Source organism: Primulina eburnea, chromosome 15 (genome assembly GCF_022965805.1).
Source record: "Primulina eburnea isolate SZY01 chromosome 15, ASM2296580v1, whole genome shotgun sequence".
Taxonomy (NCBI): domain Eukaryota; kingdom Viridiplantae; phylum Streptophyta; class Magnoliopsida; order Lamiales; family Gesneriaceae; genus Primulina; species Primulina eburnea.
Window position 1 is genome coordinate 532,467 of NC_133115.1, and position 22,070 is coordinate 554,536.

Sequence of the window (22,070 nt, forward strand, 5' to 3'; positions counted from 1 at the left end):
ATTTCATATCTAACTCATGTATATCTCGAAATTCATTTATAAATAGATATGAATTAAAAATTAATTAAATAATGTTTTTTGAATTACGTTAAATTTTTTAGTATTTAATATTATTATTTTAAATACTTAAGCTTAATACTTAATTGAATGTAATAATTGCTAATTAATCACATTAAAAAATCAAAAAAAAAAAAAAAGAATTAACGCTATTGATATAGTATTGCACCAAATTTGGTGCAATACTGTAGCACACCACCAAAATAGAGTAGGAAATGGTGTTGGGTTGGAGAAGAAAAACTCACACCATGATGGAGTATTGCACCAACATGGTGTTGGGTTGGAGATGGCCTAACACTCCATTGTGGATGATCTTAATAAATATAATAATTAAGTCGTCAAAAAGTCACTTTCAAACTTGTCAAATCCGCTTCCACCAACTAATTATGGAATCAAAAATTATAATTAAATTTAAAATAAATTTCAAATGAAATATATTATATGCACATACAATACAATACATATACTTCGTACACTAATATAATATAAAATGTTCATTGGTGTCCATATGTGTCTACTACGTGTTATTTGCAAACTATTTTACCAGAAATTTTGGTGGGACGAATTTTACCGACAATTATTGCCAGTTTTTAAAAATACGATTAAAATTAATTTTTATTTTTGACAATAACTCCATTTTGTACAATTTTGAGCATTTACACTTGTATAAATACTAAATGAAAAAAATGACTTATACACGAAACTTATTATATACAATTATTGCAAAGTATTCTTACATTTATAGAATAACTATTTATTATACAAGTTAAATTAGGATGGTAATTTAATTATTAGATCACTAAATAATTAAAAAGTAAGAAATAGTTAACTAAAAAGGTAATTTAAATCGGGCAAAAAATTGTGTGAGACGGTTTCACACGTCGTATTTTGTGAGACAAATTACTTGTTTGGTTCATCGATGAAAAAATATTACTTTTTAAAGTGGGTCTCATGGGAGACCGTCTCACGGATCTTAATCTGTGAGACGGGTCAACCCTATCGATATTCACAATAAAAAATAATACTTTTAACATAAAAAATAATATTTTTTTATGGATAACCCAAATAAGAGACTCGTCTCACAAATACGATCCGTGAGACCGTCTCACACAAGTTTTTGCCTACTTTTTATGCTAAGAATATTACTTTTTATTGTGAATATCGGTGCATATTAAAAATCCGCGAGATTATCCTTTGTACTCGATAACAAATAAATAAATCACCCATATTGTTGTTTTCGTACTGTTTCTGATTTTTTTTTCAAAGCATGTAACAAACAGCGAGGGTACAATTGGCGTTTCCCGAATAAACGATCTGGCAATATGGAAATCGATCTGGCATTGTCATCACCCTAGTGCTGCAATTAAAAGAGAACGACAATACCCGCGCACAAATTTTCGCTGTGGTTTTTTCATTTGGATCGTAGATTCGTTCCCAGTTGCATGGGATGTAGATTATACCGATTTCTTGGATTTTTTTTACCGTATCGAAGGGTTTAAGATCTGTTAATTATCAGCCCAGTTACTTGCTTAATTTACTTGAATTTCCGGGGGAATTTCTTTGTTGATATTAATGTTTGTGTTCATCTGGGTCTTGAGATTTTGATCTTATTGTGTTGCAAAAATGCGGGCGAAGAGTGGGAATGCGTCGATCCGGGATCGGACGCAGGAGTTTTTGGGGATAGCGCAGAGGGTAAAGAAGTTACCATTTTCGCAGAATGGGCCGAGCAGTAGCGAATCGAAGCTCGAGGAACCGCGGTCCACGGTGGCTGTGCAATCGGAATTCAATCGCAGAGCGTCGAAGATTGGGCTTGGGATTCACCAGACCTCGCAAAAGCTATCTAAGCTTGCAAAATGTGAGTGATTGGATTTTGGGTTTCTTGCCCTATCAATAATGGTTGTTTTAACTACTGGGAATATGCTGCTTCGATCGTGTATGACCGTGATTTATGGGTTCCTCGTGCATACTTTTATACATGATGGAGAGGTCTATTTGATTTATAAATAATATATATTTATTGTACTATTACTGGTTGTTTTTCGTTTTGCATCTTAAATTTGGTGGTGGCAATTGGATCATTATGTTTTTAGTTCCCCCACAAATTTTAATTTTCTGGATGATGATATGAAAGAACTCTTTAAATGCAAAAAAAATAACTATATCTTGCTTCAAGTTAACATGTATTTTTTGTAAACCTGGAATATCAACTGCACCACCATTTTTGGTTGGCCGAGGTTTACACTTTTGCGTCAATCACATGGCAAAAATCACGTCAGTCGGTGTTTTAAAACTTAATGAAGCTGAATATCAATGTGCTCGCCTATACACACTTCTATATCAGCGACCACTGTCTATCCTGTTTTTCTTATTATGCTTGAAAATCCTATATTTCTAGTTTGTGATATTGCTTTTATAAATAGAGAAAATTATCCCCAGTAGACCAACTGTGTGTTCTGTTTTTTAAAAAAGCCCTTTCCTATGTATTAAAATGTATACGGGAGGGCTATGATACCTTTAAAAAATTGCCCCTTTATGTTTATGTAGTGGCCTGATCAAACTGAAATCCTTTATACCGTAGTGGCTAAGAGGACTTCGGTTTTTGATGACCCCACCTTGGAAATCCAGGAGATAACAGCTGTTATTAAGCAAGACATAACTGCACTTAACTCTGCTGTAGTAGAACTCCAGCTTCTCAGCAATTCACGTAATGAAACTGGGAATACATCCAGTGATACCACCAGTCATTCTACCACAGTTGTAGATGATTTGAAAAATCGATTAATGACCACCACAAAGGAGTTCAAGGAAGTTTTGACCATGCGAACAGAGGTGAACTGAGAAATTGCTGCCAGCATTCATATCCTGTTTCTCTGTTTCCTGTTTTTGTTGTCGAATATTTACTTAAATATTGTATGTCCCACTCTCTGAATCAAATTACATTTTATGGGGTATTTTTTCAGAACTTGAAGGTTCATGAAAACAGAAGGCAGATATTTTCTTCTTCTGCTTCCAAGAACCCTGCAAATCCATTTGTTCGCCAGCGTCCTTTGGCTGCAAAGTCTGCTGCGAGTACCTCTGCTCCCCCTCTTCCATGGGTTAGCGGGACACAATCTTCATCTCAACTGTTCCCAAAGTAAGTACACGATGTGTATTTCGAGTCAGGTTTTTGATTCTCAAGGATTCTTGGCTTGCCTTTTCCTTTCTTTGCACCTTTAATTGAAAAAATGGTGAGATTGACACGTATTTTTGAACAGTTGAGTAATTTGATAGTCTTTAAAGGACTTGAATGTAGGTCAAGGTCATATATTTTTTCTGACGAAAAAACTTCATAACATGCTCAGATGTGAACAGTTTCTTTTGCAGGCTCAATTTTATTTTATTTTTTAATTGTGATACCTGTAACAGAAATGAAGTGGACTGGGGAGGCTCGACCATTATTGCAGCAACAACAGAATCAACAGCAACAGCAGATGGTTCCACTACAAGACAGCTACATGCAGAGTAGAGCAGAGGCTCTTCAAAATGTAGAATCAACAATTCACGAGCTGGGCAATATCTTCAATCAGCTGGCTACTTTAGTTTCTCAGCAAGGAGAGATTGCTATCAGGTTGACATAAGGGCCATTTGCTTATTTTATATATATATATATATATATATATATATATATATATATATATATATATATATATATATATGCTCACAGCATTCTAGTAGTAAATACTATTTACTCGGTTGCCTTGTATGTTGATTCATACCAAGCAATTTACAAAAATTACCAGAAATAATCATGACTTTTTGGTCTAACCAACAATATTTAGCTGTTTTCAGGTTTTGCAATAATGGTTTTGATTAGATATCATTGACATTCTAGTCTTGTTATAAACATTAATCATTGAATTTTTATTCAGAGTAGGCAAAATGCAATCACGTCATATTTTGAGGTTTTGTGAGCCTAAATTCACTTTCAAATACTTTGTGTGCTCGTATGCGTGAAATGCATTTTGAATTGGAATGTAGGATAAATGGTACGAAAAATTGATGAAATGATTTATTAATTTGCAGACGATTCAGTAGCACATTTCATTCCCCATTGGATTGGGATTACATTCATATATTTTAAGAATTATCTCAATTTGAATTTGTTCGCTTGTTTCCTCCGATTGCATATCTAAGTCTTGGGGGGAAAACGTTTGTAGGATTGATGAAAACATGGATGACACAGTGGCAAACGTGGAGGGCGCTCAAGGAGCTCTGCTCAAGTATCTCAATAGCATTTCATCTAATAGATGGCTGATGATCAAAATATTCTTTGTATTGATTTTCTTTCTGATGATATTCCTTTTCTTTGTGGCATAATGCATAATGTCAAGATGGCTGAACCATGAAATCTAGTGACATGACTTGGTGTATTCATATGATTATATCAGAAAATGTCGTTTATATTTTAGAGATGGTCTTAAATTTTACAAAACCTTTTCATGTTATTCTATTGTGTGAATGGCAATTGTAATTGCTTGGGGGATTCATGTGTATTGTCATGTATTTTGATTTATGTTGGATGCTTATAAGAAAATTTTCTAATGGTCACTTCGAAGTGATGGTAATCCAGACTTTGTTTCATGTTCTTATTTCTCTATGGAATGCACTTTAAATTCTATCACTTGGATGTAATGGTGTTGGTATATAATTTGCTAGTGAAATCTTATCCTACTTAAATATATCTTGCATTTGGGGTGTTAAAGAAGAATACATAAATTTTCGAGTGGTATTTATTGGTGACGGTGCAAACATATGATTTCATTGAAATTCATAATAAATAAGTTACATTGGAAATGCTGCTAAAATGCAAAACACTTGAAGTAATATGAGTTTTGCTGATGTCGTCTCTTGAATTACTTTGAAGTAATGGAACGAATATTCAAGGAGGGTTCTTGACATTGCTTTCGTCTCCTCCAAAAAGGGATAACTAACGTTTCAAATGTACAAGTTGTCTTCCGACGATCAAGTTAGCGCTACCATTAATTCTTTACATCATTCTCACTGAAATAATCGTTTAAATTTGTCAGTGAGTAAATCTTTACATATTTGAAATTATTGTGTCGTCTATATTTTATTTATTTATTTATATAGAGAACACGAGCACAAAATAAAACAACAAATTTCATTTTATTTCGTGAAAAACTTTTCCTCGTATAAAATGAAACGTGATTATATTTTTAAGTGAAATTTAATTAAGAAGATATAAAACCAATCCCTTTAATTTCCACAACAAAAAATCGTAAAAAGGCCACCTTGGAAGTAGAATATGAAATATAGAGAGTATATATTGAGTGTTTGTGAAAAGTGATAAGTGAATCATTCTCTCAAATGGTAGATCATGACCTTGTTTTCAATGTCCGACTATTCCTCATGGCAAGATGGATGTCCATGTCCTGCACAACCTATATATTTTTTGGTCTTGTCACATCAGTTCTACGTGCGCTCGATGACATTCTAATGATTTCGAAACATGATCTCCCACACCTGTGGGCCCAGAATCTCCCTTGGTCCATGATGCAAGGGCACAGGCTGGTTTCCTGATTCGTTAAGTCTCCTTACACTGCTCGGGCTAAACAGTGAGCTCGGGCTCATTTGAGTGTGCGCTGGTCTGATTAGCTTCCCGGGTTGTTGCATTACCATGGATGATTTATGAAACAACACTTCCTTCACTCGGTCTGGTTCTTACCCGGACTTTCCTTTATCTTTCTGATTTGTCCTCCTCCCGAGTCTCAGGATCTGGTTTTGATGCAACTGATGTTCTGAACAAGTTGAGACAGAAACATGCTTTACCATTTGGTTAGCTTTAGTCTGTTTTTAATACTACATGCCACACCTTAATTGTCATATTGATGAACCCGTTAGGTAAATGAACGGTGCTTATCACTGTTAATTTTTTTACCCTAAACAGCTGTTTTTTTTTTATATGTAAAATGCATCACTCTTTCATTTTTTTCTTTACTCTTGAGCTTGTAAACAGGTGAGGCTGGACCTTATGGTGTAGGCATCAATACCGGTGGAATAGCTGATTCGTTCACCAACTTTATATGGGAACCACCAGTTGTGAAGGTATATGTTCAGCTCTCTTTGATTTGTGAAATGGTATGGTATGGTCTATTTGATATGCATCATATACCCAGGTCCTTATTTTTCTTTACATTGCCATTCCATAGATCCATGCCATAAATGCTGCGACTGAAGCAGCTTGCTTGATCTCAAGTGTCGACGAGACTGTTAAAAACCCAAAGGTAATTTGAATTTTGGGCCTCTCTCTTTATCCTTTCCCTTGAATTAATGTTGTATTATTTCGAGAATATGTTTCTTATATCATTAAGAAATGACGTTATTTTTGGACTACTGGATCTCAAAAAAATATAAGAGCTTCTGATTTGGCACATTTAATCGTTGATTGAAACAGCTCCAAATGTTTTTGCTAATATGCCGTAGTATATTATATCATTTAGAACTATCAAAAGCAAAACCCAAATTCCATTCAATTGGTTGCTGATTGGATGTCCAAAAAACTGACACCAGGAACTTTAGAAACAACAATCAACAGTATAAGTTCCTAATTCTGAGTCTGCATGAAACTACATAAAGTTCCCATTAACAAATTAGGACATCTACGCCGGTGACTGGTGAGAAACTTCGATCCAAGCCATGCCCCGAATACAACAATCTATGGACTCTACTTCCATAATTTAACGATTTTGTCGTGACTAGCAGATGCAACCAAACCTGCAACTGTTGATACGCCTAACGATGCGATCAATCCTTCATGTGCGGCGAGAGTCATGGTCTTGTTTTCAGACATGTTCCAAAGCTCCATTGACTGAACATAAACAAACCTTTCTCTCAGAAACATTAATCTCGAAGGCATTTGTCCATGATATATATATATATATATATATATATATATATATATATATGCTAATGGCGAATATATATCATTTACAAAAAATTTATATTCGACTTGCCTGGTAACAGCCAATAACCAGCAAAGATGAATATGTAGGATGGAAAACACAGGAATGGAATTTGTTGCCATTACAGCTGAGGTCGTGTAAACAATCGCCTTCACTTCCAGACCTTAAAGTCCATACTCTCACTGAATCCTCGCTGACAGATGCCAAGAGCTCTCCAGACGGGTCCCAACAAACAGAATGTATAGGTTTCGTGTGACCCTAAAATAAAATCAAGAGATGCAAATTCATTTGTGAATGATCGAGGGCATATAGTTTATAAAATCACTAAATTTCATGATGGGAAAAAACAGACCTTAAGCGAATGCCGGCAAGCCTGAGTCTCTGCATCTAGTATTGATACAACATTTTCTGCCGCAGCAGCAAGATATCTTCCAAGACGGGGTTGAAATCTGACTTGGGCCGTGCCACCCTATTGAACCAGAGAATCGAAAGTCTAGCTAAATAAATTTGCTCCGGATACGTTTGATTATACAAGTTCATTAATTAATTTATTTTACCTTGAAAACTCTTGTACAGCTACCATTAGTAATACTCCAGTATCTTATTTCACCATCACCATCACAAGAGCAGATGAGATCTTCTTTGTTGGGATGAAAGTCCAGTGACATCACACCCACAGAATGACCAGTGAAGGTTCGAAGTGAATAGCTAGGCTGCGATACAACTCAACACTAAGAAGTAGGAAAAAATTCTATGGAATGAAAAGAATATCTCATAAATGATAAAACATGATCTAATCATTGAACTTCTAGAAATGACAGGTCCATAATGTATAGATAAGAAGTTTCAGACAGTGGTCACTTGTCGAGTTATAGTAACAATAATCATCAACTAACATTGTCCGCATCCCAGACTCTGACAGTTTTGTCAAAAGAAGATGTGGCGAGGCGTGCCCTGCTTGGACTGAAGCGAACATCAGTAATAAGTGACGAGTGTTCTTCAAGAGTAGATTTTGGCTTCAAAGTGTCCGTGTACCACAAAATAGCCTGCAACAATTTAGGTCATTTCAGATTACTTTCATGAGCAAGAAAATTCGCACTAGCAACATGCTCCTTGAGCTTCCCTAGTTAAAAGACAAAAATTTTGTTAGTTGAATCCCCAAACTTTCTGAACTCTTGACACTTGCCTTTTTATCATGACCACCACTAGCGAGCAGCTTCCCATCTGATGAGAAGTGGCAACACACAACTTTACTAGCACTGGCACGAACAGAACTCACTTCCGTAAATGTGAAACCTGAATATAGGAAGAGGTCAAAATCAATTGCAAACAATAAAATCTTCGGTAAATAATTTAGAAATCCACATGAAAATATTTATGTGTCCCAAAAGAAGTATCAGCAAGCAAGGGTGTGGCGCATATTAACAGACTTGAGACAAGAGAAAACTGCAACTTGATATGGCAAAAATCAACTCCAAAATGCGTATTAATAATAAATCCCAATAAATCATAATAAAGGCTTGAGGAATTTGAGTGCAAAGCCTTTCACTTACCTTTGCTAACATCCATACAGCGGCCAACAGCATCTCGGGGATCTGCATCATCATGGGACAAAAAAGACTCCACATTGTCTTCAACATCATCCACAAAGCGATCCATATCAGCTTGCACAATGTCTTTATCATCCCACTGCAAAAATTGGATGTCAATGAAAAATTCGGCAGTTTTTATCAAATAGTAACACAACCAAATATGCCAACATGACGACCATTCTCACCAATTGATTTGATGGAGATGTAAGAGTTCCAGTGTTATCAGCTCCAAACATCATCAGAGGTTTTGAAGAACTGCTGCTGTGTGGCAAAGCAGTCATTGACATTACATCACCTGGTGTGTGAGTGGAGGGCGTTGAGGGAGCTGAACTTGGGGATGGACCAGCAGTATTTGCAGTTCCTGAGCTATTAGCAGGGCCTGAAGATGACCCAGGCTGCTTTCTCTTTCTCCCAGTCTGGTTTTTTGAAGCCTTGAAATTCATAAAAGACGAAGTTAGGAATCTTTATATATACATGCTCCAAGCTATATATTTCATAAAATTCAGTAACGGCTCATTAAGAACCATATCTATGAATTGTATTTTCTGGTGGCGCAAGAACTTTAAGGCATAACTACTGTAGCATAGCTTTTGTTGTCCAATGGCAAATAGGAAGCCTTGCTATTCTAGGGTTAGCCATATATTTCACGTGTCTAGTTCCGATATCACACGTACCAACATACATGATCTCCGAGCACCATCGATTCGTCAGCCCCTTCTACATGATAGCATGACTTCGCAGATAATTGTGTTGTTATTATCACTGTATGTTTCTTTTTTAATGAAACTCGAAGTATTCTCAGCCCAACTTTAGTAGAATAGGAGAGCCCAACAGCCCAAGCACAATCTACAAACATCGAAGGCATGCTTCACCATCGAATTCACTGTCCAATGTGCGCGATGACACTTTGGAAACCCACAGGTTTAGTTTTACCACCCTTTCTAATTATTATTTTTTAAAAAATTCTGTAGTCTAACTAGATAACATACATTGTTATGCTCCATGGTTGATAACATTGCTGAGCATAAAAATTTTCAATCAAATAGCTAATCAAGCAGAAAATATCTCATATCCACCAAACATTAATCATTATTGATAATAGTTCAATAAAGTGCTAATTAAATGCCACAGATAAATAATCCAATAATATATTTTGTAGATGAAATATAAAATATGAATGGATATGAAATAAATATTGCCAAGAAAATAGACAAGAATAGACCTGATCATTTCCACGAAAAGAATTTGAGATGCTGCCATCACCAGCAACACTTCCAGCTTGCTGGAGATTGTGATTCAAACTCTGAGGTTGCTGACCTGAGAGAGCAAGTTGTTGAAGTTGCTGTTGCGTTTGATTGTTGTTCTGTTGCTGCTGCTGTAGTTGGGCCAATTTCAACTGCACAACAAATGAAAGATTTCATTCACTAAACAATCCAGGACGCATGAGATCAGTAGCAAGGCTTGATTTTTCGAGTGAGATTCTGTGAAAGCTGTAAGTCAACCAAAAAGAAAACAAGGCAGCAAACTTTGAAGCGCAGAACCAAGATATCAACTGAGGTAAAGTCACCTTCATTAGCATATCTGGATCTGCACGAATGCCAGCTTGCAAAGGAGACCCGATATTAGGAACTACATCACCGATGGCATTAGGAAGGCCATCTTTCCCAATAGACATACTTCGATTGTTTAAAAGCATTCTCAGTCTTCTGCTCTCTGCATCATTGGTAGACGGTGAAGTTAAATTCTGTTGTGCAAGCAGAAGCTGTTGCTGGTGCTGAGGTGTTAGCATCTGTAACTGATGAAATGGTTGAGGGCCCTGCATAAATGACTTCGACTGCTGGAGAAGTCCAGAGCGAAGCTGATCAAAACCCTGCAAAATTAGGGAAGAAAACTAAGAGATTTGGAGGCAAAAGAACCGAACAAAAGGCAATTGACGATAGTCTCTCAGTGGACAAAAACCTCATGGAAATGTAATTAGACCAACTAAGAGCCTCAAAACAGAATTTAAATTGACCATGTCATTCAACCTCAGATCTCTCCACTAAGAAATGGTAAATCATTCAACTGAGGGATCAATATTGATTGAGATGAAAAGGTCTGTTGTTAAAGGCATCACAAACCACGCATGGTGTAACAATTATGCATGGTCAAAAGTAATTTTAGAGAAGATTGAAAGGAAGAAGAAGAAAAAGTGGTCTGATAACCCCACTCAAATCCTCCAACCATCATAACCAACGATGGATTACATTCCATGGTAAAAACCAGCTTAAGGCACTCTGAAAACTGCACTATAATCATGTAGTGTTTTACAAAACAATGAGAGGTTACAAATGCATCAGCAATATACTTACAGTTAGCGGCCATCCTTTCAATGTCAGATTGTTACCACCTTGATTGGACCCTAAAACAAGAGAAATGGAATTAACTACAGCATGTCGTAGGCAATGCAATCAGTTACTGCTCCATGGCACAACTTTGTTTCGATTATATGCTATGTAGGCAGAGTTCACCTTTCTATCATGTGTTAAATAAGTTACTCATAAGTTGAAACATATTATTCTTCATTATATTGAATAAGAACAACAAAAACTATATCCGCCAATCCACATTGTTATACAAATAAATATACAAAACTGGTGGTAACTCAAAACCGACGAGTGGATAAGAGTACCAGGAATTCCAATTAGAGACCCTTCAGGACCAGCAGCTCTGGGATTCAGTATTGGATTCATTTCAGTCTTGATTTCCTGTTTAAGCAACTGTATAAACAACGGTATCCCAGACTAAACACAAGGAACATTTCCCAAAAGAATCGAAGGGATAGAATACTGACGACTGTAGACCCTGGATACTGCTGGTTTCGAGCTTGTACTTGGGGGGACATTCCACCAGCTGTACCATGTAGCACTTGCCTGAAAACGGATTTTGTTCACATAAGAATGTAGAAATAAAAATCAATACTTGATATTCCAGGAATATTTACTAAGCGTCGATCTTTTTGTCTCAATACGCTGATCAGAACTAACACAGATCTTGGAGGTACAACCAAGAGGTCGGCAACATCAACTCCTTCAAACATAAACCAAATACATACAATCTCCTTATTTGTACACATACACTTGCACATAAGAGAGACGACAAATAGAGAGGGAAGACACTTGCAGTTCAACATTATCGAACAGACAAACAAGAAACTTTAGTTGATATCATGGTGAACATACCCAGAAGGCTGGCCAGCTGCAGCAGCTGATTTCAAGATTGAGGCATGATTCGAATCCAAAAGCCCACCCACATTATCGGCAAATCTTTGCTGAAAATAAATACCATAATGTTAGCAACTGAAACTAAACCATGAATGTATGCATACCTTTAAGTGTAACTTGTACCTTCAAGGCTGCTTCATCCAAAGAATCCCTCTGAGCAGGGAGCTTTAATTTTTCCTCATACATCTTAGTTGCCAGCGCATTGGCAGTGCTAGGGTTTTGTCTCATCAGAGAATCATTTCCAACAATTCCATTAGCAGTGCCATTCAGGAGGTGGCCGCCCTCCCGACGCTGCTGAGCCTGTTGTTGTTGCTGATGCTGCGCCTGTTGCTGCGCCTGTTGCTGTTGTTGCTGTTGTTGATGCTGTTGCTGTTGAGCCTGTCTCTGCAAAAAAAGCTGCTGCATCTGCATTTGCTGCTGCTGCGGATGCTGTGGCTGTTGAGATTGTTGTTGTTGTTGTTGTTGTTGTTGTTGTTGCTGCTGCTGCTCTCTTGATTTCATTAATTGGGTCTGCATTTTTTAAATAAGGGAAGCTAGAGGTCGGATTACAGCACCATAATGTCTCCAACAGATTCTCAAGTACACATGTAGTTAGACAATTAGACTGCTGTCTGAATTCCAAATTGTGAATACAGTTCAAGGCTCTATTTCGTACAAACACTTGGAGATAGTTTTGATAATTGGAACACAGAAAAATGTGCAAAAAACCAAAAGAGTGCAGAAAATTTTCTTCTCGTGATGTTGTACAGGGAGCAATGCAGTTTAAAAGATTCCAGTTAAACGTACTGATTAGAAACTCCTTAAGAGACATGTGCTCAATCAAATTAAAGAAATTGGACAAAATCCTATAGCAGACAAATATCTGGGCACGAGAAGCAAGAAATCTACTGTACTCTATACAAATGTGAAACAATGTGTTCTATTGTTTGTCAACCAGTTGTTTGTTCTACTTGTCATAAGCAAATAAAAACACCAGAGAATTTTTCCAAAACCCAGTCCAAAAGGGAGTAGGGAAGCATAGCCACCTCAAATTTTGGTGAAACGGTTTCTAATAAAGTTGACATCAGAACAGTTTGCTTCTCATAGATTCAGATACAAGTACAACAAGGAGAAAATAAATCCATCTTGACAGGAAGAACATTTTCGCAAACCTCAATGTAAGATGCAGCAACCTCGGAGTGCTTTTCATTTGTCCTGGCAATGAATATGTCCCAAAACACAGACCACCACTCAAAGAGAAAACCACCAGGAGCATCAATTGCTGGAACACAGGCAGAAATATCCATTAGTTAGAAGGAAGTAAACATTGAGATAAGGAACACACTCTTTTTGCTCATCTTTCCTAGTACTCACCAACGGGATCAGATGATACTTTTCCTTCAGCCTGAAAAGCCTGAGCAGAAGCCTTCAAATCTCTCTTCACCAAATAATCGTGAATATACACATCCAACCTGTAACGATAGATCCGAAAAATCACCATAAGAAGACACAAAACCCGAATGAGAACGATGCAACAGCAACTTGTGAAGTAACAATATCCCAAATGACCAAATAGACAGGATAGAAGACTGACATTAATATCCCTCTCCGGCAAACTAAAACCTCAACAAAAATCATCACATTCACAGCTCTACACACGCAAAAACCCAGTAACACACACGAAAGGTCAAAGGCACAGAGAAGACAAGTACCCAAAAGCTTAAATCTGGGTATCCAAATACACAAACCCAAGACGATTTAAGAACAGAAATCTTTATATGAAGGATTTTTTTTGGGGAAAAAAAAACTTTTTGTAAAAAACATGAAAAGAACAGGCAAAAGGGAATGTCGGAAAAAGATTACTGGAACACAAGAAACTAAAAACTTACATTTTATCGGCCTCCCAGTTGGTCTGAGACATGTTTGGCCGTCCAGTAGCAGAGAACACTAAACTCAGATCTCCAATAAACAAACTTCCCTTTTACATCCAAAGTTTCGGTCTCTGTAATACATTTGATCCAAAAAATGCTCAAATCAGAAAAAAATAGTTACAAGAAATACTTCTCGATATCCACATAACAGGAGACAACAGACACAAAAGCCCAAGTCACACAATTACAACACCATATAGATTCAGAAAGGGAAGACCAAGGACTCTTGATAGAACAAACGCAGAGAAAGAACAAAGGTGTACAGAATACAAACTAGCCAGCACCCCAACTTAGGTATTTCAAAGAGGAAAAAAGTGACTCTTTGTACATTTTCTTGAATAAAAAGAGAGAAACAGATTTGTAGATAATATATTCGCAGAGGAATAAAGAAATTCCTTCCTTTTTCTTCTGATGATTAACTTTAGTGGTGTATTGAAGAGGCTGCTGCATAATAATAAAATCCCATATTTACATTTTACCCCTCTGATTTTACCAAATTTTCATATGAGGAACTTCTGCTGCATGGGGTTTCTTGACGAAAGAAACCTCAATATTTGTGGAAGGTGTTGACGGCATGGTGGGTAGAAATGTCATTCGGCTTACTACTTTCCCAGTGGGGCTTGTCTTTTAGTGTATTTATGATTGAGTCCTTTAAGTTTTCAAATATACTTTTTATTGAAATAATTTCTAAAACTTATAAATCATGATTTCTTCGTCCTTATTTTTAGATGGAAAATTTGCTTCAATGAAAATTATTTGTATTCGTTAACTAAATTACAATAATATATATATATATATATATATATATATATATATATATATATATATATATATATATATATATTGGCTACTCCCATGTCTCCTTTGAATTGATAGTTGATAAAATTGGTGGTACTACATGTAAGTCCTGGAATATGAAATGATGAAGCTGAATATCGAACTCTTTCGAGTACTTTTGATTGCTCCGGTAATCTTACAATGCGATGATCTATGATCGAGGGAGAGGTGGTTTGTGGTCATCTGAATCTAAGATTCCTCAAAATTTTGGCTACTTGCACATGTGACACTTGAGAGGAAAAAAGCCACTTATTTCCATATGTACTCAATCACCGGAAGGAACACTAGTTCCTTGATACACTGAAATTCAATCATTAGAGAAGAATCAGAGATAGGTGAATCGAGATCTTAAAAATTGATTTCTTATTATTTTGTTTTCAATTATTTTATATTTTGTGTGTTTCATCTTTTTTAGTTTATAAATAAATTTATTTGTCGTTGTAATTAACTGACAAGTTTAGCTTAAAATAAATTTGTCTAATCAATCATTGTGAGAACGATATTTGTACTTTGTATACTATGTTATAACTCAACTCGTGTGCTTACGATCTATTTGAACTTCAATGATTAATTTTATTGGGAAATTTACAATACAAGATGGGTAATCAATGGAGCTATAGCAACTAGTAGTCCCATATTTTCTCCTAGGTGTGGATAAGATGATACACTTGTTTAATGATATGACGGACTTTGACTACCATCAATATGGTGATGATTCACTTTAGAGTTGATGTCACCAATACACTCCAAAGATTTGTTACCCATATTTTATGAACCAACTGTTCGATTATCAAGATAGAGATGAAGATAGTTTGGAACTGATCATGGATCGACTTGAGGTTATGGTAAACGAATATGTTGCATTGATTGAGGAAGCTATAGAAAATTAGCCTCAGTTAGAAGAAGTCTTGGAAAAAATATCATATGAAAATGAATCACCAATGAAGTTGAGGGATGATGCAGTTCTCTTGACCATCGATTTGAGCTCATCAGTTGCGTTATCATACACACATCCACATGATCCTTTCTATTCCTCCAACGCCAACTGCAAAAGATTTTGTTCCCCAAGAGCCAACACTAATTTCTCTTCCTATGTTTATAATTATTTGTGGAGTGTTGTTGAGGTGACGAGCTTACGATATATACATCTAGTCAATCTTGAGGGCACATGAAACTGAGACCCATATGTGGTGTCATATGACACTTACTTTTGGCATCACCCGCTCTTTGTTGAGTGCTTTTGAGAGTCAAGCAGGCGATTAGAAATCATGCGCTACTTGGTAAGCAACCCAAGATTTTTATTTATGTTTTATTTATTTATTTATTTATTTTGCATTGAGTTCTTTTTTCTTTGTGAGTTGATCTTGCTTAATCTCTTAAATTTTCATGTAAGGTGTGCACATTGGAAGAACTGGAAGATTGATGGTCTAAGAAATTTGTGCATCATAACAAAATCGATGTGTATCTACAGTATTCGAGCTCAATGCTTTAAATTTACCAGGGGAGTTCTTTTCTTGTTTTTTTCTACATTCCGTATTATTATATTTTGTTGTTTCTATTTAATTGATTTTGTGTCTAGTGCGACGTTTAGTACATTTGGATAATGCACTACTTTAGTACGAAGGGGTAGTTATTTTCCTTTATTTATTTTCATTTTAAAAAAAAACCATGCATTTCAGTTGTGCCCAGTCATTAAATACTAGTTGAGAATGATGAGATGATGACATTTAGTTGATGAAAAATACGAATTTATGATAGACATGTTCAATGGTTACGGTCATTTCATTAGTTTAGGACACTCATGTAAGCACGTAATTTTTGCGTGAATGTTGAATAATCTTAGCGCATATGTTGTAACTAGTGAATTATGTAAATAGTAGTGAGATTTAAAATGTTTGTGGTCAATTTGAGAAACATGAGATGTTTGTTGAACTCAAATGTATGTCTTTTAAAACAAAGCACTTACCAGCAACATGAAAATAACCTAGACAAATTTTTCTTGGAATATTGAATTGAATTTAGTCTACCTTGAAACATGAATTCATATTAAATTCATCTTTACATCGAACCTCACCATTGTATCATTAGAAAAAATGAAACTAAAAGTCAAATACTCATATCCTATGAAGTACATATGTGAATAAAAATTGCACTCGTGAAAAAAAATTCTTCCAAAAAAGAAACTTTTGAACAAAAGAGATGTAAGATGAGAGTGAGACAAATAAAAGAATGAAATCATATTCCTAGTCTAAAAAAAGAAGAATGTATGTAGTTGAAGGATAACAGATGCTAAATTTACTAGTGCATGAATACAAATAAGTTACATACTCCCTTCTTATTGATCATTCTATATGTTCATTGGTAGCACTTATTTAAGTAATGATGTACACATATGAAGTCCTAATGATTTGTGATTTCCGATAGTAAATAGTGGAAAGAGAAGTGGGTGAAAGATATACTTATACCCACATGTAGATCAAGTTACTTGAAAATTTTGAAATAGATCTACTTGAAATGCATGATATTGGAAACAACATAGAACTCACACATGTTCACCTTCAATGAAGAAATGTAGTGTGTAAACTTAAAGGGGTGTGCGATAATTTACGTTTTATGTTTTATTGATAGAAAGTATGTCAGAAATTCACTGAGGCATGAATGAAAACCATGAAATCACCATTGAACTAGTTTTTTGTTTTTTTTTTTGTAATCTATTTTGCTGGAGAGCGAGCAAAAGATTAGTAATTGGATGTTGATAAGGGTCGTTTTTGCGTGTTTTATTATGTTGTTTTAATACATCATGCAACGTTTTTTTTAATCCATTATTGCATGAGTTTATTATATCAAGTATGCATTTTATCATTTTTACTCATTATTTCTGCATAGTGTCCGTCCTCACATGTTTCAGGTTGATCTGTAGGTAGATGTGATAAAAAAGAAAGAATTGTTGACTAGAAGTATGAGCAGGAATCGCTAGGGCGGGTATTTTTGTCGCACCAGCATGAAAAAGAGAGAAGAAATCCAGATCTATGAGGAGCTCGCGATAAGGCAAGTGTTTGCCTGCTCCAGCACGTCCGACTAAAAAATTAATGCGAGCAGGCTACGCTAGAGCGGTAGAATTCGACGGCCTTAGCGCGACCCAAAAAGGAAACAAAGTCTACACGATTTTCCAACTTTTGCACACAATAGAGAGCCGCCAAGAAAAAGAGGAAAAAAGAGAGAGCAAGAGAACAAGCCAAGAGCAAGAACTTCACAAGCATTTTCTCCATTTCTTCTTTATTTTAGTTAGTTAGGATTTAGGGGATCTTACCCCTAAACATATAAGTTGCGATTTTTTTTTGATATTGGATTTTATTTTTAAGCATACTTGATTAATTTATTGTGCTTGTATTTTATCTTTGAAGTATGATCAACTTTGAAGTGATTTTGTATGTTATAAGTGAGACTGATATGAGATTTTATAATATGATATGATAACATAATCCATGGATCTACAATTTACATAATATATAATGTTAGATACATGTTGATAGTCTTAGTCCAATAGGTCGAAAGCTAGAGAATTCCACTGTTTTTTTAATGTGATTTCAATTGTTAAATAAAACAAGAATAATTGGTTACTGCATTTTGTTAATTAAATCAATATAGCTCGACCTAGTATATTGATATATTAGGGAATCTTGTCAAAAGTGTGGTTTAAAAGTGAAATTCAATCATTAGAGAATAGTCATTGGTAGATGAACCGAGAACCTAAAAATTGGTTGCATATTATTTTATTTTGCAATTATTTATATTTTGTTTGTTTCATATTTTTTAGTTAATAAATAAATTTATTTGAAGTCGTAATTAACTAAAAAATTTAGATTAAAATAAATTTGTATAATCAATCTCTATGAAAACGATACTCATACTTTGTACATTATATTATAACTCGATTCGTGTACTTGCGATTTATTCGAACTTAAAGAATTAATTTTATTGGAGAATTTTGTCGAGGCGTGCCCTGGTTTGACTAAAGTACGTACCACAAAACGAACTACAACAATTTCAGATTACTTTCACGAGCAACATGCTCCTTGAGATTCCCAAGTTAAAAGACCACAAAAGAAATTCCATTGAATCCCCAAACTTCTTGAACTGTTGACACTTACTTTCTTATCAAGATCGCCACTAGCGAGTAGCTTCCCATCTGCTGAGAAGTGGCAACACACAACTTTACTAGCATTGGCGTGAACAGAACTCATTTCCGTAAATGTGAAACCTAAATATCATGAACTCCATACGAAAACTATAATCAAAACAACACCAGCAACCATATGAAGAGGACAAAATCAATTGCCAACAATAATAAAAGAGAAAACTGCAACTTGATATGGCAAAAATCAACTCCACAATGCTTGTTGATCATAAATTCCAATAAATTAATCAGAATGGAGGCTTGAAAATTTTATAAAATCAACTTATACATGATAGTATGACTTAGCAGACAATTGTGTTGTTAAGAACACTGTGATTCTTTTTTTATGCAACTCGAAGTATTCTGAGCCCAACTTTAGCATAATAGGAGAGAGCCCAACAACCCAAGCACAATATACAAACATCAAAGGCATACTTCACCATTGAGTTCACTATCCAAAGTGCGAGATGACACTTTGAAGACCCTCAATCAGGTTCAGTTTTTCTGTTCTTTCTAATTTTTTTTTTTTTTAAATTCTGTAGTCTAAGTTTTTAATATCTATTTTTATTCTTCATGCTTAACTAGCACAACTGAGCTTAAAATTTTCAATCCAATAGCCAATCAATCAGAAAATATTTTAGAACCACCAAACATTACTCATTATTGATAATAGTTCCATGAGGAGCTACTTAACTGTAACAGGTAAGTAATCCAAGAAAAGAATATAAAAATACAAATAAAATATTTAAAAAGGATATAGAAAGGCATACATTATCATTTCCATGTAAAGAATCTAATGTAATATAAAATATGACTTGGAAATGAAATAAATATTGCCAAGAATAGACCTGATCATTTCCATGAAAATAATTGGAGATTGTGATTCGAACTTTGAGGTTGCTGACTCGAGAGAGCAAGTTGATGAAGTTGTTGTGTTTGATTATTGTTTTGTTGTTGCTGCTGTAGTTGGGCCAATTTCAACTGCACGACAAATGAAAGATTTCATTCACTATATAATTCATGAAATATGAGATCGGTCCCAAGACTTGACTTTCAAGAGAGATATAGGTCAAACTTATCAAGAAGTATACCATATATTCTAAACAGGTTCCTAGTCGAGTCATCCGTCTAAAATAAGGATATAGGTCACTTGAGCTTGAGACCAGTATCTACAATATAAACGTCATGTTTCATTGGTAAGGGTATGAAGATATTCAGTCATATAGATTAGTGATCATATGATGATGCACTGAACAACCCTTCATCGGGTTGTTCAAGTGGTTATCACTTATCGAGTGGAATAGCTCGCGGTTATGGTTATACACCATTATTCTTTTTACCTGGGACAACCGTAGAGGCTCTAGGTACTACCATGTACTTTGATCCATTTATCGACTCCATTGAGGGTAATCAAATGATGAGGTTGAGTGTAGTTTTGAAATATATAAGAGCAAATGCATTGTAGTTGAGGATTCACCGCTCGTCTATGAATGAATATAGTGAAGATATCATATATGATCTGATGAGCTAGTAGTGCAATGAATCTCTGGCCATAGTAAGACATGTACATTTTGGAAATATGTTTCCTCAGTTGCATATACCATGTCACTGTTAGTACTCAAATATGCATCACATTATTATCGAATTCATTTGCAATTCTCTATATACCAATGGTTGTATATTCAATCAAAATATATGGGTTGAAGGAACCGTACTGTACGCTAATCATAACTTAAAGTTCTTGCAGGCACTACCAGTGATATCTAAGGGGATCATATGACGATGCTACTAGACGCTCTTATCATGATCTGATGGTTGCCATCATACTTGAGTTCTAAAATTATTGATCAAAGGATTGATGAAAATAATGAGGCTAATTAGATTAACCCAGATAAGAATAAATGTCATTCTGAATCACATGAAGTTATGAACATATGGCTAGATGTATCCCTAAATCATTGAGGGTTATAAAAGTATCGAATTCTGTGTTCCCGTCGAGATAATCAAGTTCAAAGAGTTGAATTTGAAGACTGTATTTTGATGAAGACCAAACAGATTGCTTATGAAATAATTTATAAGTGAATTCCACATATTGAAAGTTGTGAAAGTTAGTTTAACTATTAATTAAGTAAGGAGTGTGAAACTGTTTATTTTAGTGAAAGAGTTCACAAAATTAGCAGCTGTGAAAAATGGATAGTGGAAATTTTGTCATTCGAAATTCTCAATTTTTATTATATAAACGAAATTTATACCATCGACGTGTCAGTGATGTCTCATCGTCGATCAGGGCTATAATGAATTCACAATTATTTATTGATTAAATTTAGAATCTACTAATTAAATAATAATGTTGATATTTGTAACTACTGTATATGTAAGATTCTCATGAAATATTTTAATGAATCTAGAATTAATGAATTAACTATTAGTTAATTAAGAATTTAAATAAGAGTTATTTAATTTTATATATGTGTGTATATAGATATATTAAGGTATATGTATATGTGTGTATATATCGTGCATTATTAAGAGTTATCTTTACATGCTATATACTAAATGAGAATTTTAATTAATGAAAATAAAGGAGTCCTAATAGGATTAGGATTTGAGTCTTAGTAGAATCAGGTTAGTGTATTTTTAATAATATGTTATAAAACTTTGATAACATACAACATAATTTTTACACCAAAATTACGTCTTCTCTCCTCCTTCAAGTAAAATTTCGGTCAACCCCCATTATTTCACGAGGAGATTTCGGCCACCACCTCTTCCACTGTGCGCCGCCCCGACCCGCCCACAACCTTGCCGAATTGTAACATTCAGGTGATCTATTCTTTACGCAAAGTTCGTTTAGTTCTCTAGAATGATCTAAGCAATTAATTCAATCTTCGATTGTGAACTTGATTAGGCGGTCAAATAAGAAAGTTCTGTTCGTAGAGGTTTATAACAAAGATCAACTCCATTAATTCCGGACTGGTTTGGTCTCCAACATTAAATACACAAAGATAAACAGATCTAAACACCATAATGAATGTTTTAAATCATACGATGCCCAAGGAACATTTTCAACGTCAAAACAATTTTTTTTTAAACTTCTACTGCACTTTAGCTGCGAAAACGGTTATGCAATGATCATAAGACGGATTCCATTCCATAGTAAAAACCAGCTTAAGATAACTTTGAAAACTGCATTGTAATCATAATCATGTAATGTTTTACCAGACAATAAAAGAGGTTACAAATCGTAAATCAATAATATACTCACAGTTACC

At 35.0% G+C, this 22,070-nt stretch overlaps 2 protein-coding genes across 4 annotated transcripts; one reads left to right on the forward strand and one right to left on the reverse strand.

The window, feature by feature from the left end:
* Positions 1-1,351: 1,351 nt before the first annotated feature.
* Positions 1,352-4,541, forward strand: LOC140814936 (syntaxin-32-like). The gene is given in 6 exon segments (XM_073174034.1): positions 1,352-1,912; positions 2,636-2,886; positions 3,018-3,190; positions 3,463-3,475; positions 3,477-3,664; positions 4,254-4,541. Coding segments are annotated over 6 exon segments (1,017 nt in total). The 5' UTR covers positions 1,352-1,680; the 3' UTR covers positions 4,414-4,541.
* Positions 4,542-6,539: 1,998 nt separating this feature from the next.
* Positions 6,540-14,198, reverse strand: LOC140815205 (transcriptional corepressor LEUNIG-like). Of its 3 annotated transcripts, none has more exons than XM_073174326.1 (19): positions 14,048-14,198; positions 13,743-13,855; positions 13,228-13,325; positions 13,026-13,135; positions 11,998-12,384; positions 11,833-11,921; positions 11,445-11,523; positions 11,283-11,358; positions 10,963-11,012; positions 10,179-10,481; positions 9,834-10,007; positions 8,797-9,042; positions 8,573-8,708; positions 8,206-8,315; positions 7,916-8,065; positions 7,577-7,732; positions 7,372-7,488; positions 7,071-7,277; positions 6,540-6,925 (listed from the first exon to the last, which is right to left on the reverse strand). In XM_073174326.1, exons 2-19 carry the CDS (start codon positions 13,772-13,774, stop codon positions 6,782-6,784), a joined length of 2,664 nt encoding a protein of 887 aa, XP_073030427.1. In that variant the 5' UTR covers positions 13,775-13,855; positions 14,048-14,198; the 3' UTR covers positions 6,540-6,781. The 3 variants fall into 3 exon arrangements, with proteins under 3 accessions (XP_073030427.1, XP_073030428.1, XP_073030426.1); XM_073174327.1 differs by having other exon boundaries at positions 14,113-14,184; XM_073174325.1 differs by lacking the exon at positions 14,048-14,198 and having other exon boundaries at positions 13,743-14,030.
* Positions 14,199-22,070: the final 7,872 nt, after the last annotated feature.

Coding starts and splice junctions, on each gene's coding strand:
- LOC140815205 (XM_073174326.1), bottom strand. CDS start 13,774: ATGTCTCAGACCAACTGGGAGGCCGATAAAAT. Junction 11,359..11,444: donor AGTATCCAGGGTCTACAGTC/GTCAGTATTCTA, acceptor TTGCTTAAACAG/GAAATCAAGACTGAAATGAA. Junction 10,482..10,962: donor TGAAAGGATGGCCGCTAACT/GTAAGTATATTG, acceptor CTAATTTTGCAG/GGTTTTGATCAGCTTCGCTC.